This window comes from Mustelus asterias, chromosome 14, assembly GCF_964213995.1.
Source record: "Mustelus asterias chromosome 14, sMusAst1.hap1.1, whole genome shotgun sequence".
Lineage (NCBI taxonomy): Eukaryota > Metazoa > Chordata > Chondrichthyes > Carcharhiniformes > Triakidae > Mustelus > Mustelus asterias.
Genome location: NC_135814.1, coordinates 37,283,612 through 37,300,424, shown reverse-complemented (window position 1 = coordinate 37,300,424; position 16,813 = coordinate 37,283,612). Strand labels below are relative to the sequence as shown.

Below are 16,813 nucleotides of genomic sequence, written 5' to 3'. Positions count from 1 at the left end.
GGCTTTGGAGAGAGTACAGAGGAGGTTTACCAGGATGTTGCCTGGTATGGAGGGGCTTGGTTATGAGGAGAGATTGGGGAAACTGGGGTTGTTCTCCTTGGAAAGACGGAGGATGAGGGGAGACTTAATAGAGGTGTATAAAATTATGAAAGGCATAGATAGGTGTAACCATAATGTTCCCTCTCCCTGCCCCTCCCTGTTATCTCTTGCTGGTCCCATCCTATTCCTCCACAGCCACTCCTTCCAGGAAAACACCTATCAGTGGTGTCAGTGGTGCCCTACAGCAGCAAATCTACTGTTCCTCTGCCTCACAATACTTGGTGCTCCCATTCTCTACCAGTGTCATTCCAACACATTGCAAATCCACAGTTCACCACTACTACAACAGCATCCCTTCCACATGCTCCCACTTTGTCTTCCACTCTCCCACACTCCAGGATTCCTCCCAATGCTGCCATGCATTAAATAGAGATCACCTATTGACTTTCATTTCTGAAAATCTTGCAGTGATCCCAATATCACAAGATAGAAGTAAATCAGAAATGGTCCTAGATAAGATTAAAGCACTTAAAGCTCTTTCACTTGGTTGACTTTATTTATCTACCAAAGAATTAAGAAAAGAAAGGCCATCAGGTATGAGCCATTGACTATATATTCAATAAATCTTTCTGGACTGGGCTGATTTCTGTGGACTGGAGACAAGCATATGTGCTCAATTGTTTATGAAGGGAAAGAAATCAAACCCAAGGCTTGTGGACCAGTCCGTTTGATGAATATTGCACGAAGGCTGCGAGAGAGAATATTGTAATGTATGTGATTTGTAATCAGTTAGAAAGTTTAATGATTGTTAAGGATGCCCAAGCAGCATTAAGAAACTTAGTTTAAATCTCACTAATCTTATTTAAGTTATTGCGGAAGCAACAAGAACATTGTAAGGTGGCGGTCCTGTTAATGCTATTTCCTGTGATGTCTAAAATGTTTTCTATAAGTTGCCACACAGAAAGCTATTAGAGATAATGAATGTTATGGGACCTGGTATTATACTGGATGTGTAATTGTTGAAATGTTGTTGGCAAAAGAATAACAATACAGGATTATTCTGTATGGGCCTCATGTGAATTAAGTTGTGCAAGCTTTTCTCCTTGGACTATCACCAAGAGGGGATTAATAGAAACATTTGTAGATTCACCAATGTCATGAAAATAATTTAGACAAGATCAATAGATTACAGCCTATTTTTGAGAGTTTGCAAACTGGGTCCATATGTTCTTCAATGTGGAAAAGTGCAGTGTATTGTGTCTGAGGTTTGGAAACTCCAACTTTATGTTGTCCTGGAGTTTCTATTAAAGGTAAGAGATCATCACCACAGGTATTAGAGCTCATTAATTATTATAGGTCCACGTGCAGTATGAAGGATTACAACTGGATTTCACATTCTGTTGCTTGGGCTGCCAATGATAAAATAAAGGACCCTGTACATATATGTTATGTAATGTTTTGATGCATCTGTACTTGGATTATTGTGTTCCTGCATTGATATGGTTATTGAGGCTCGAGAGAAGATGCAGAGGAGAGCAATTTAATCTTGGGGCCTTTCACTATTAGGATAGACAGGGATTTTACAGCCTCGCTCAGGCAAGGCTCATAAAATCCCGCCCAAGGTCAAAGGAGAATTCCGTTCTGCGAGCCTCGCCCGCCCTGATTCCGGGACTGGTGAGGCGGTAAAATTCCAGAGTGGGGCTATTTATTGTAGAAAAATCCAGGTAGTGAGGGCATATATTTTTAATCTATGAATATGGAGCTACTTGTATTTGGCTGGGGTTACAGGATGCAGCAGTCTCTTGGAGTCTTGTTTAATTGCCTCCAGAGATCTGTAGAGGGATTTTCTAATTTCTTTTTCAGAATTGACCGCAAGTTTTTACTTTGCCAACAGATTGTGTGGTTGAGGGTAAAGCAATTGTTTATATTTGAATGCGGCAGGCTTGATGGGCCAATTTTTCTTTTTTTTTTGGATGATCACATGTATCCCCCAGCACGCCACTTCTAATTTATTAACCAATCCTCTCAACCACATTGGTTCTTTTTCCCAGTACTCTTACACCAAAACAGTCTCATCCATGTTCTCCTAGACATTTGCACACTCCAACACTCTCATATCCGTGAGACACATTTTCAAATCTCCTCCTCGCAAGAGGAGCCCTAAATGGACAGGAGGTGAAATAAGGTAAACATTAGAAGATGCTCCAGTCCTCAGACTGCTCATGAACAATGCCATGAGGAATCAAATAGTGCATGAAATGCCTATGTCCCAAAAACCTGAGCCTAGAGGTCAAGCATGCTCATATTTCTTAAGTTAGTTAATTTGGAATAAAACCCCCTAAATATGTATTGATGTATACAAGAAACAGGCAAAAGATCTCATAAGACTTTTATTGTTGTGTCTAGTCAGCTTAACCTTTAGCTGATTGCAGCAAATGCGGGAAAGATCCCAGATTTCTTGGAATTTTGCTTAATTTGGTAATGAGTACATAAAGTTTCATACAGGAAATTGACAAAACAGTGATAATGTTGCCTTATTTGGAGTAGGTGAATGGTGGGGTCATTTTCAGCACATACAGATGCAACACAATAACATGCCAAGGTTAATTAATTAATTAAATCTTCTGGAATTTATAGCATCTGTTTCGCTAAATATAAATGAAAATGTCTAAAATCATTTTTTCAGAGCTATTTGTCATTTCTCTTGTTCTGACATTTTTTTCATCTTAAAGTGTTTCTTCTCAGTAAAAACAATTTGGTGCCCCTATCTTTACAACTCCTGGAGTGAACCTATGAACGTACAAAAATGTTTGATAGAAAAAGACCAGCTGGCCTGTTTAGTATGTCCCGAATAGTTATCATGCCTTGTGCAGAAGCTGTAGGAAAAATCCAGTTCCAAAAACTGAATGGTTCTCGAAACTAATTGATAATATTCAGGGCCAATGAACTGGTGACCACATATTGTCCTGGTCTTTCCCTTCATTAGCACTCTCAAATCTTGCTGAATTTGTTCATAATTTCTCGCACTGAACAGTAGCGATATTTAATTAACAGTAAGTGCCATTTTGATAGTTCTCGAATCCATATTTTAAAATGAATTCTAACTTAAGTATTTATTTATCTATAGTTATGCAATATTGCAGAGGCTAAGAATTCCAGGTTGTTTAGATGATATACTTATTTCTTTGAAAGAGATCTTAAGTACCGTCTGACCACAAATCCTTTAAAAATCTTCTTTTATCCCTTTAGCCCATATTTCTTCTTGTACAAAACTGTAACAAACTTTGGGGAGCTATGTAGTAACTAACTGCCATTACAAAGAAAAGGTGGAACAGTGGCACACCTGTCACACCTGACACACAACTGACACACTTGCTTGCGTGTACAACCATTGAAGAATCTAATTCTTTGGATCCAATCCGTTAATTGTTTGTCATTTGTAAAATTTGAAACTGGTTCATAATCCTTAAGGAGATCTGTTCTTTTTTGCTAAAAGCTAATTAACGTTCAAAAACTGCCCAAGGTTTCACTTATGAGATTCAGTAGAATCCATGCATTGTTGGCTATTGCTAAAGAAGTCACCCGTGGAAGATGCTTCACCTAGCTAACATTATCCATTATTCAAATCATGTCCATTCATATGATTCTGCAGATAGATGTTTACAGGGACTCATTAAAGAAACAAGGATATCTATTATACATTAAAAATAGTAAATTATTTCAAGATGAGTTGATTGACAGCTCCTTGCAATGCAAGCAAGGATTGGCCTTTTGAGTAAACTTGCAGCACTGAGTGTTATCCCTGCTGGGCTTTGATAACAATCAAAGAGCCAATGATTGGTTTTGGTCCTTTGAAAAAAATGTCATAAGAATAATTTTTAAACTTGTGCAGTGTTGATAGGGAGGCTTACCTACCAGGATTGCAAATCAAAACCCTAGTCTGGGTATCTACATCACATGGATGCAGTTTTTTCAACAAGGAAGTTCACCATTACCTTTTCAAGGGCAATTAGGAATGGACAATAAATATTTGTCCAATCAGTAACATCACACCCTGTGAAAGAATTTTTAAAAATCTAGGTACCCACCATTTTTCTGCTCATCCATTTTACAAGTGTGATATAGTAAAGTTCCCCCACCCACATCTTGCATGATCTTTTTACCCATCACATCAATTTAATAGGTACACATTTACTTTATTATTATTTTTTAAATTAGTGTTATCGAACAATTTAAAAGTTATTCACATTACCCCTTGGCTAAATTTTGTAACCACAAACTCCACAATGTCTCCATTATCAAGAAACTCAGTTAGAATGTACCAGGGATTGACTGACTTTCTCTTTCTCATTCTAAGAACTGTTATGATTGAATAAATGTGCATATGCAATTTTTAAAAAGTTCTCTATTCACAGAGCAAAAATTGACTTCAATTCAGTTGGAGAATTATGAACCAGTTAACCTAACATCTGGTATTGGGAAATTGCTAGACTCTATAGATAAGGAAAGGGTGACTGAACACATTAAAAATGCTCAGTTGTCAGAGAGTGCTGGCATAGATTAGTAAAAGATATGTCATGCCTGATGAATCTGGCAAAATATTTGAAGAGGTGATTAAAATAGTGGGCAGGGAAACAGCTATGGATTTTATTTAAATTGACTTCCAGAAGGCATTTGATGATATTGCTCATAAGAGATTACTAGTTAAAGTTGGTGCTCATAGAATTGAAGGCAAATTATTGACCTTGTTAGGAAATTGGGTGAATGGAGTTAATGGGAAGTACTTTACTTAGCAGATGATGACTCGTAATGTCCCACAAAGATCTGTAATGGGGCTCAATCTATCCACTGTATTCAGTAATGACTTATTTGATCGATACAAGGATCCCAGTGTTAGCTGTGAGAAGATATTAAATAAACTAACGCTGTTTTCCTTGGAATTTAGCCAGATGTTAGGCTAACTGGTTCATAATTCTCCAACTGAATTGAAGTCAATTTTGCCCTGTGAATAGAGAACTTCTTTTTATTACATATGCACATTTATTCAATCATAACAGTTCTTAGAATGAGAAAGAGAAAGTCAGTCAATCCCTGGTATATTCTAACTGAGTTTCTTGATAATGGAGACATTGTGGAGTTTGTGGTTACAAAATTTAGCCAAGAGGTAATTTCAAAGCAGTGATCTGATCAAAGTTTTCAAGATACTATAGGAACAGATAAGGTAGATTGGAGAAAAATATTTCTGCTATTTGGAGAATCTAGGTTAAGAGGGCATGGACAAAGATTTGGAGCTAGATCTTTCAGGAGTGTAATTAGGAAACCCTTTTTCCTGCAAAGGGTGATAAAAATTTGGAACTGTCCTCTGCAAATTGATGCTAAACCGATTACTATTTCTACAACTGAGATGATGGAGTTTTGTTAGCTAAAGGTACAAAAGTCTGAGGACATGGACCAACCGACTCAAAAACAGCTTCTTCCCAGCTGCCATCGGACTCTTGAGAGGACCGACCCCGTATTAAGTTGATCTTTCTCTACACCCTAGCTATGACTGTAACACTACATTCTGCACACCCTCCTTCCCTTCTCTGTGTACAGTATGCTTGTCTGTATAGCGCACAAGAAACAATACTTTTCACTGTATACTAATACATGTGACACTAACAAATCAAATCAAATCAAATCAAATTAAGGGATGTGGGGTAATGTTGGGTATATTAAGTTAGGCCACTGACTAGCAATGATCTAATCGAATGACAGAACAGATAAGTGACTGACATCTGCAATTTTCCTATGGGTGCTGAGAAGGCCCCTTCAACCTAAAACCTACAAGAAATGAATGCCTTCTTTGCCCCTTGAATCACAATCTGGACATCTAACTGTGCCTTTTGATTTTGATTTGATTTGATTTATTATTGTCACATGTATTAACATATAGTGAAAGGTATTTTTTCTTGTGTGCAATACAGACAAAACATACCGTTCATAGAGAAGGAAATGAGAGACTGCAGAATGTAGTGTTACAGTCATAGCTAGAGTGCAGAGAAAGATCAATTTAATGCAAGGCAAGTCCATTCAAAAGTCTGACAGTAGTAGGGAAGAAGCTGTTCTTGAGTCGGTTGGTACATGACCTCAGACTTTTGTATCTTTTTCCCGAAGGAAGGAGGTGGAAGAGAGAATGTCTGGGTTGTTGTTATGCTGGCTGCTTTGCCGAGGCAGCAGAAAGTGTAGACAGAGTCAATGGATGGGAGGCTGGTTTGCATGATGGATTGGGCTACATTCACGACCTTTTGTAGTTTCTTGTGGTGTTGGGCAGAGCAGGAACCATACCAAGCTGTGATACAACCAGAAAGAATGCTTTCTATGGTGCATCTGTAAAAGTTGGTGAGAGTCATGGCTGACATGCCAAATTTCCTTAGTCTTCTGAGAAAGTCAAGGCATTGGTGGGCTTTCTTAACTATAGTGTCGGCATGGGGGGACCAGGACAGATTGTTGGTGATCTGGACACCTAAAAACTTGAAGCTCTCGACCCTTTCTACTTCGTCCCCATTGATGTAGACAGGGGCATGTTCTCCTTTATGCTTCCTGAAGTCGATGACAATCTCCTTCGTTTTGTTGACATTGAAGGAGAGATTATTGTTGCCACACCAGTTTGCCAGATTTTCTATCTCACTCCTGTACTCTGTCTTGTCATTGTTTGAGATCTGACCCACTACGGTTCAAGCAAACTTGAAAATTGAATTGGAGGGGAATTTGGCCGCATAGTCATAGGTGTACAAGGAGTATAGTAGGGGGCTGAGAACACAGCCTTGTGGGGCACCGGTGTTGAGGATTATCATGGAGGAGGTGTTGATACCTATCCTTACTGATTATGGTCTGAGTTAGGAAGTTCAGGATCCATTCGCAGAGGGAGGTGCCAAGGCCCAGGCCACGGAGTTTGGAGATGAGTTTCATGGAAATAATAGTGTTTAATGCTGAGCTGCAGTCAATAAATAGGAGTCTGACATAGTTGTCCTTGTTATCTAGGTGTTCCAGGGTTGAGTGCAGGGCCAGGGAAATGACGAATGCTGTGGACCTATGGTGGCAGTAGGCAAACTGTAGTGGATCCAGGTAGACCAGGAGGCTGGAATTGATTCATGCCATGACTAATCTTTCAAAGCACTTCATAATGATGGATGTCAAAGCCACCGGCCGATAGTCATTAAGGCACGTTGCTTGGTTTTTCTTAGATATCGGGATGATGGTCATCTTCTTGAAGCAGATGACCATCAGATTGTTGTAAAGAGAAATTGAAGATGTCTGTGAATACCTCCGCCAGTTGATCCGCGCAGGATCTGAGTGCACGTCTGGGTACCCCATCCGGGCCTGTTGCCTCTGGGTTTTCATGGCAACCCTCATTCATGGTCTTGCTACTGAGCTTAAACTTCAGTGTACGCACATCCCCTGCCATGTCCAGACACATGGAACTGATGTACTGGAACGATATCCCGAGGTAATTTGTTCTGAAAGTTACTTTACAAAATTACTTACAATAATAGGAACAACAAACATTTATCCAGCATTTTCATCTTTGTAAAAGTCCAAAGGTATTTCACAGGATTGTTATCAAATAACATTTGACATCAAGCCATATGATGTGACCAAAAGCTTTGTCAAAGAGGTAGGTTTTAAGGACTGTCTTAATGGAGGAGAGAGCCGGAGAGGCAGAGAGGTTCAGGAATGAAATTCTAGAGGTTAGGGTTTAAGACAAAGCAGGAGTGGAGCGATTATAATCAGGGATGCACAAAAAGCAAGAATGGAGGACACCAGTGAAATCTCAGAGAGAGCACCTCAGTGGTGCTCAATTTAGCATTTTAGCAAATGTTCTTAAAATAAATCTTAATATCTGTATTAAAATAATTACATGATCATGGTCAAATGTTTTTGCTAATATCGCCTACAATATTTTAAAACAATTTTCTATGATTTGAATATATAATGCTTGTGTACATTTGAACTGTGCAACAACATAAGTGACAACTGTGCATGAGTAATATCTAACAGGTATAACACAAAGATTTGATTTATTATTGTCACATGTATTAGTATACAGTGAAACGTATTGTTCCTTGTGCGATATACGGACAAAGCATACCATACATAGAGAAGGAAAGGAGAGAATGCAGAATGTACATAGTTAGGGTGTAGAGAAAGGTCAACTTAATGTGAGGTAGGTCCATTCAAAAGTCTGATGGCAGCAAGGAACAAGCTGTTCTTGAGTCGGTTGGTACGTGACCTCAGACTTTTGTATCTTTTTCCGACCGAAGAAGGTGGAAGGGAGAATGTCCGGAGTGCGTGGGGCCCTTAATTATGCTGGCTGCTTTTCCGCGATTTCACCTTCTTTGTCCTTGAAAACATTACAAGTAAAACGGTACAGTATGAAATGTATTGAAATATTATAGCTCCGATTGTCATAGTAACTAATAGATATTGTGAATCATAAAATAAACTCGATTTTACTCCTTTAATATAATTAAAAATATAAACAAATTATATTTCCACTGCAGATTACGAGATTAAAGTGCAACTGCTCGGTACATCAATTCCTCACTAGTGTCTAAACTACCGATAAACAGAAATAATTGCATTTGTTCTGCAGGGGGGTCTTCCTCCTGGTATTATTCATCATTCTGAGTGAAAGGAAATGAGAAAGTGACAAATCAGTGAGCTGTTGTGGCGGAGTCTCCACACAGCAGCAACAACCGAAACAAAGGATCATCTTGCAAGTCAGACAGAGCCTGGCCAGAAGCGCCGTCTTTACCCTTTCGGCAGTTTTCCCGAGAACACTGACATCCCGGGCGCTAAATCTGCTTCCAAAGTGCTCTCGGGCTAAGAGTAGGCTGCGGGGAGGAAAGTTCCAGCTAATTCTTGTTAAATTGGAAAATTATACAGGCATTTTCAGCTTTTGCGATTATTAACTATTTCGACTTTCTTTTAACCGTGCGGCTTAGTGACTTGCCCGTATCTCCGTTAAGATCTTTAAATGCCACATCTCAGGCCACTCACTTATTAGGTGATCGAACTGCGATTGGAGGCGGCAGCAAATGGTTATAAGCAAGGTTACTGAGTGCTCGCTCGAGTGAGGAAGGGGTTTGGCTTTTCATATCCAGCGCCCAGAAGGTGGTTGTTTTTTTTCATGGAATGGTAAGATCAGAGTTTATTAGTTACAGATCAATCAACCACCCCCCCCCCCCCCCTAAAAAAAACTACCATTTCAGTTGGCAAGATTTCTGACCTTGTGCTTTGCCCCACTGGTACACAGGGCGGCAGGAGCACAGCTTCTGCGACGTGCTCACATTATGAGGATCCTTCTGATCATAATTTACCTGGACACCATCATATTAGTAAGTAAATCATTTAATCCTTATTTTAGGTGGACATTAACATTTTTATGACTAGAAGTTAACGCGAGAGAAAAGGATCAGAATATTATTAGATCGATTTCATTTTAATGCCCAGACCATTTCCACAGAGGTGTTAATCACATTTTTCACTTGTCACTTCATTTAATGTTTTAAATGAAATATCAATTGTGTTTTAATTTATTTTATTAATTTTATTTATTAATTTTATTAAATTTATTTTAACATGTTGATCTTGGATTGCATCCACTGAGCATGAAGTTTGGGTTCCTGATAAATTTATTACTGAACCTTTTCAAGTAAGGACCAACTTGTGCTCTGAAGAAGTCATGCGGACTCGAAACGTTAACACAGTTTCTCTCTCCACAAATGCTGCCAGACCTACTGAGTCTTTGCAGCATTTTCTGATTTTATAACTTATGTCAATTATTAGCCTGTCTGCTAAATTTTTATTCACTGTGCATAGTAATCTGGGAAAACGTTCATTTAAGTGTGATAAAACCCGTGTTACCAAAAGAATATCGTGCCCCAGGTCCATTCCGTTAAAACTAGGAGATATTTAAGCCTTGGCTGTCTTGCCATTATGTTACACCTCACTATTTTAAACTGATTCATTCCAACTGTTGCTCTGATCAAGCCATTTATAATTACTTACCGAGCCACACGCAGTTCACATGCTGCCAAAGGAGTGCCAACATTTAAATACACATTATTTATTTGGCAGAGATTTCAAAGTTTCTATCAAATAGCCAAGAGAAACAGCGACTGCAGATGTGGACCTCAAATGGATAAATATAATAGTGTGTGGAGAAATGTGAATCTTCCAATGACAATATTCAAAACAAAACCCAGAGGAGGAAATGTCCTGTATACGCGCCAAGGATCATTAAACAAAGAATTTCTGGATGATAACTGATGTCATTTATACTTTTCTTCAGGTCGACTGCAATCCAGTGGAATGCGATCTACCGAATATCTTGAGAAGGGAGGAAGAGCTTTGCCTCGAGATGTTGGCAAAAGATAACACCGATTCCGAGATACAAGCCTTGCAAGCAGGTAATGGAGCCGCATCATTGCGGTCATTGGATCAAGTACTTGATCACGATTACGAATTACAATTTCCAGAACACACTATTCCATAACCAGTGGTTGCTACTTTTAACGGCACTGGAACCAAATAGGAAATACAGCGCAACAGTGAAATTTTTTTCTTGGTAAAATTTAATGAACTTAGACTTTTGGGATGTCAACATTACAAAAGATACGCATTTGTAATTGGGGCAGCAGGGTAGCACTGCTGTCTCACAGCGCCAGGGACCTGGGTTCGAGTCCTGGCTTGGGTCACTGTCTGTGCGGAGTCTGCACGTTCCCCCCATGTCTGCATGGATTTCCTCCGCCTGCTCTGGTTCCCTACCACAGTCCGAAAGACGTGCTGGTTAGGTGCATTGGCCATGGTAAATTCTCGTTCAGTGTACCCTAACAGGCGCCAGAGTGTGGCGACCAGGGGATTTTCACAGTAACTTCATTGCAGTGTTAATGTAAGCCTACGTGTTGGCTTATTATTTGGCTCAGGCATTAACCCATTTATCCGAACCTATTAACTTCTATCAAAATTCCAAATGAATATGTTAAGGATCATATGTCGGTATCTCATGATATAACTTCAGCCTGACATTTTTTAAATTAGATTACTGCCAAATACAAATACAGAGTGCATTGAAAAACACCCCAGCATATGGTTCATATTTCATTCAAAAGCCACTTGTGGTTCTGAATAGAGACACAGAGCGAAGGAAGTGACATGCATGTTGTGCGGCAAACATCTTCTTCAAATTTCAAAGGAACTGTAATTGCCAGATGCAAATATATTGTTCGAAAGTATAAATTTAATGAGAAGTATATATGCTGCCAATCTTAGTATGACTCCAATCACACACTGTTTTACAATATATCCTCTGCATAATTAATAAAAGTAACATGCAAGTTATTGTTTGGCATGTTTGACTGTGTTAACACATGACTGAGTGGCAATGTGTTGTGCTGCATATGAAAATTTCAAGGAAAAACAGAAAATTCCAAATTATTTAATCACAGCAGACTTGTTAGAAATTTTGTCAGTTATCTTTAGCTTTCAGTAACAAAATGATTTGCTTTATTAGAGTTATAGAACATAGAACAGTACAGCACAGAACAGGCCCTTCGTCCCACGATGTTGTGCCGAGCTTTATCTGACACCAAGATCAAGCTATCCCACTCCCTATCATCCTGGTGTGCTCCATGTGCCTATCCAATAACTGCTTAAATGTTCCTAAAGTGTCTGACTCCACTATCACTGCAGGCAGTCCATTCCACACCCCAACCACTCTCTGCGTAAAGAACCTATCTCTGATATCCTTCCTATATCTCCCACCACGAACCCTATAGTTATGCCCCCTTGTAATAGCTCCATCCACCCGAGGAAATAGTCTTTGAACGTTCACTCTATCTATCCCCTTCATCATTTTATAAACCTCTATTAAGTCTCCCCTCAGCCTCCTCCGCTCCAGAGAGAACAGCCCTAGCTCCCTCAACCTTTCCTCATAAGACCTACCCTCCAAACCAGGCAGCATCCTGGTAAATCTCCTCTGCACTCTTTCCAGCGCTTCCACATCCTTCTTATAGTGAGGTGACCAGAACTGCACACAATATTCCAAGTGTGGTCTCACCAAGGTTATTTAGCATAAACACTTACAAATATATGATGCTTTGATACAAGAAATGATTCTGCAACAATTATTTGTCAGCATTAATTTGATTTGATTTATTATTGTCACATCTATCAGTATACAGTGAAAAGTATTGTTTCTTGCGTGCTATACAGACAAAGCATAGTGTTCATAGAGTACATGGGGAGAAGGAAAAGAGAAGGTGCAGAGTATAGTGTTACAGGGTGTACAGAAAGATCAACTTAATATGAGGTAGGTCCATTCAAAAGTCTGAAGGCAGCAGGAAGAAGCCGCTCTTGAGTCGGTTGGTATTATTTCAGTTTTTGTATACTCCGGCCTAACTTAGTTGGTGACAATCTTGTCTCTCGGTCAGAGGGTTGAGTTTTGATTACACATTATAGGCTGATACTTGGGTATAGCAGTAAGACAGTATCATACTGTTGGAGGCAATTCTCCTTTTGATCAGACATTAAACTGAAAGCTAATTCGCTGAACAACAGAGTTCAGTGTTGGGAGCATTACTAATTTACATTACAACTTTATTCTGAAATTTATAAAAAATTAGTTAAATTTCCAAATGATACTAAACTAGGATGAACTGTGGAATTGTAAGGCAAGTCAGAAACTGCAGAATGAGCCAAATAAAGTATGTGAGAGCCAAACAATGTCAGTGAAACATTGTTCAGGCAAGTGTAAAGTATTGCAGATATTAAGGTAAATTGGGCAATAGATGTACTTTATGACTGACCTTGAAATGGCTAAGTATGCATTGAAATAATTCTGATTCACTCATTTTGAACATGATCAGCTAAAACAAAGGGGTACACAACAATAAATTGCTTTAAGTGTGCTTTGATCATACTAAAATATCCAAAGACACTTCACAGGATTATCAGAAAAAATTAATAACAGGCTACATAGGAAAAAAATCTGACAAGCCAGTCATGGTCAAAGAGGCATGTTGCTGAAATATAGGACATGGGATACCAAGTTAGAGGAAGTTGTGATCAAACTTCATTGTGTGCTGGTCAGACTGCACCTTGGGTACTATCAGTTCTGATTGCCAAGAAACAATGAGACTCAAGACGGTTGATAGCAGGGAGCCACAAGACATATTCTTCATACCTGGGATCTGAGTTATCAGGAAAGACTAGAGTGATTTGGGAGGGGGGGGGGGGCGGTGGAGCTTAAGAAGAGAGCAAATTATCTGGTTGATGAAAGTAGGGACAATCCCAAGATATTGTATAAGTATATTAGTGGGAAGAGGATTACTAGGGAAGGAGTAGGGCCCATTAGGAACCAAGGGGGCAATCCGTGTGTGGAGCCAGAGGATATCAGTCGAGTATTGAACACATACTTCACATCTGTCTTCACCCTGGAGAATGAAGATGAAAGTATCGAACTCAGGGAGAAAAACTGTGAGGTTCTTGAGCAAATTGACATAGGGAGTGACAAGTTATTGGAGGTGTTGGCCGTCTTAAGAGTGGACAAATCTCCAGGTCCAGATGAATTTTGTCCCAGGCTGCTGTGGAAGGCAAAGGAAGAGACTGCAGGGGCTCTGATCCAAATTTTTAATTCCTCTCTGACTACAGGGGAGGTATCAGGGGACTGGAGAACAGCTAATGTGGTTCCACTATTTAAGAAGGGCTATAGAGATAAGCCGTTGAACTACAGACCAGTGAGTCTCACATGAGAGGTAGGGGAAATACTGGAGAAAACTCAACTTGGAGAGGCAAGGTTTGATTAGGGATAGACAGCATGACTTTGCCAGAAGGAGGTCATGCCTAACAAATTTGGTTGAATTTTTTGAGGAAGTGACTAGGTGTGTAGATGAGGGCAGTTAATGTAATTTTTATGGATTTCAGCAAAACATTTGACAAGGTGCCACATGGGAGACTTATAAAGAAGGCAAATGCACATAGGATACAGGGTAATTTGATAAGGTGGATTCAAAATTGTCTAAGTTGCAAGAGACAGGGTGATGATAGAAGGTTGCTTTAGTGACTGGAAGCTAGTGCCCAGTGGTGTACCACAGGGATCTGTGCTGAGTCTCCTTTTATTCATCGTTTATATAAATGACATTGATGACTATGTTGGGGGTAGGATTAGTAAGTTTGCGGATGACTCAAAGACTGGCTGAGTGCTTAACAGTAAGGTTGAGTGTCCTGGGCTACAGGAAGATATAGATGGGATGGCCAAATAAGCAGATAAGTGGCAGATGGAATTTAACCCTGAAAAATGTGTAGTGAAACACTTTGGAAGGAGTAATTTGACAAGGAAGCATTCAATGAATGACATGACACTAGGAAGTTCTGAGGAACAAGGGGACCCTGGTGTGTTTGTCCATAAATCCCTGAAGGCGGAAAAGCATTTAGTGGGGTGGTGAAAAAGGCATATGGGACACTTGCTTGCCTTTATCAATCGAGGCATAGATTTCAAAAGCAGGGAAGTCATGTTGGAGTTGTATAGAACTTTGGTGAGGCCACAGCTGGAGTACTGTGTGCTGTTCTGGTCGCCACATTATAGGATGGATATGATTCCACTGGAGAGAGTGCAGAAGAGATTCACCAGGATGTTGCCTGGGATGGAACATTTAAGTTATGAAGAGATGTTGCGTAGGCTTGGGTTATTTTCGTTGGAGCAGAGAAGGCTGAGGGGCGACCTGATCAAGGTGTGCAAAATTATGAGGGGCATGGTCAGGGGGGATTGGGAGCAGCTGTTCCCCTTAGTTGAAGGGTCAGTCATGAGGGAACATAAGCTCAAAGTGAGGGGCAGGAGGCATAGGGGGAGGATATGAGGAAAGCCTTTTTACCCAGAAGGTGGTGACAGTTTGGAATGCACTGTCTGGTAGGGTGGTGGAAGCAGGTTGCCTCACGTCCTTTAAAAAGTACCTGGATGAGAACCTGGCACATCATAACTTCAAGGCTATGGGCCAAGTGCTGGTAAATGGGATCAGGATGTAGGTCTGGTGTTTCTCATGTGTTGGTGCAGACTCGATGGGCTGAAGGGCCTCTTCTGCGCTGTGTATTCATTCTAGAAAGGAGATATTTTAGAGTGGATCTTACAGAGGTACACAACAAGGTAGCAAATGGTATCAGAAAATGATTAATTTAAAATACTGTTTGAAACTAAACTGTAGGAGTCAGGCAAGAGAGACACAGTTCAATCTAGTGAAAAAAAACAGCTTTAGGACAGATGTCTGGAAATTCCTCTGACACCGAGACTGCTCAATGCTTGGATTAGATTTCCCAACATAGAAGTGGAGGAAAATCCCTGGAATCATTTGAGGAATTACTACATTCAGCAAAGGGAGGGGGCTTGGGGTTGTTTTATATTCATAAATTAAATTGTACCAAATTGCTTTCCACTTTCATAAGCATAGAGGTTTACAGGCATTTCTGCCCAACTTGTTCATTCCACCCTTTTTTTAAACCACTAAGCTAATCCCAATTGCCCGTGTTCGGCCCATTTCCCTTTATACCCATCTTACCCATGTAACTGTCTAAATGATTTTTAAAAGACAAAATTGTACCCGCCTCTACTACTACTTCTGGCAGCTTGTTCCAGACATTCACCACCCTCTGTGTGGAAAAAAAATGCCCCTCTAGACATCTTGCAATGTTGTGATCATATGCCATGATTAAGGAAGGACAGGAATGAATAATTCCTTATGTCCATACATCTGACAATCACTACAATAAAGATGAAAAAACAGTGGGTCAGTTGTTACAGTTTGTGGGACATGGTTGGCACATTGTGTGGATATTATTGCTTTTTGGCAACATACCACTTACTGGACTTCAAAAGTAGCTCATTAATGAAATGAACTGTGACTTTCTATGACCTGATATAACAAGGTTTTTTAAATGCAAATTTTAACATTTCTAACATTATCGCTTATAATTTAATAGCATTGCCAAATAAATGTTTTTAATAGTTCCTTGTAAAATGTATTAAAAATTAAATAAAAACCAGTAAAAACCAACAAAATTACTAATCACAATGAAAATCAATTTCCAAATGTATAAATATTTCATAAATGTACTTTGGACTTCCAAACAGCAGATTCTCTCAATAATGCTCTTTTGAAATAAAAATACACGTTATAATTTTCACTCTTACCATCTTTCAATCCCACTATTTCTTTTTGAAATCTGTAACACCAAACTCTTTCCAAACTTCCAATAGATGCAAAAGGAATCATTATACATTTTGTAATTTGAAAGAAAAGTTGATCGTAAAATGGATTTAATTAAGACAAACTGCAGAAAAAGAATGTTAAATTTAGCAAGAATTTAGTTTTAAGTGGGCCACAGATTGTGTGAAGATACTCTATAATTAAGAAGTTTAACATCTGAATTACATGTTCCCCCTTGTATATATAATGTGGTAAGATTTTTAAATTATACAGCTGCGTAATGAACTTGGGATCCAAAGTACAATATCACAAGCTGGTAATGAGTAGGTTCAAAATGCAGAGGAAAGCAAAAAAAAAACATGCAGGCAGTCTTTATCTGGCGACTTCTCCATGCTCATGAGTAAGTGTGTCATTATCTGTGTACATATGAGAATGTACAAACGCTGTTGTAGGTAAATACTTAAATGCACACAGAAGTCACGTTTGTAAAATGTTCATTTGAAACAAACGTGTAATTCTGTGTACAGGCAACA

The 16,813-nt window shown here is 39.3% G+C and overlaps 1 protein-coding gene across 1 annotated transcript in view; it reads left to right on the top strand.

Annotated features, from left to right (window-relative positions):
- The first annotated feature begins 9,108 nt into the window (after positions 1–9,108).
- sctr (secretin receptor) overlaps positions 9,109–16,813 on the top strand; it is a 38,424-nt gene continuing 30,719 nt past the window's right edge. The window contains 3 exon segments of the mRNA XM_078229168.1: positions 9,109–9,219; positions 9,338–9,419; positions 10,376–10,493. Coding sequence (XP_078085294.1) covers positions 9,212–9,219; positions 9,338–9,419; positions 10,376–10,493 — 208 coding nt within the window. The 5' untranslated portion in view covers positions 9,109–9,211.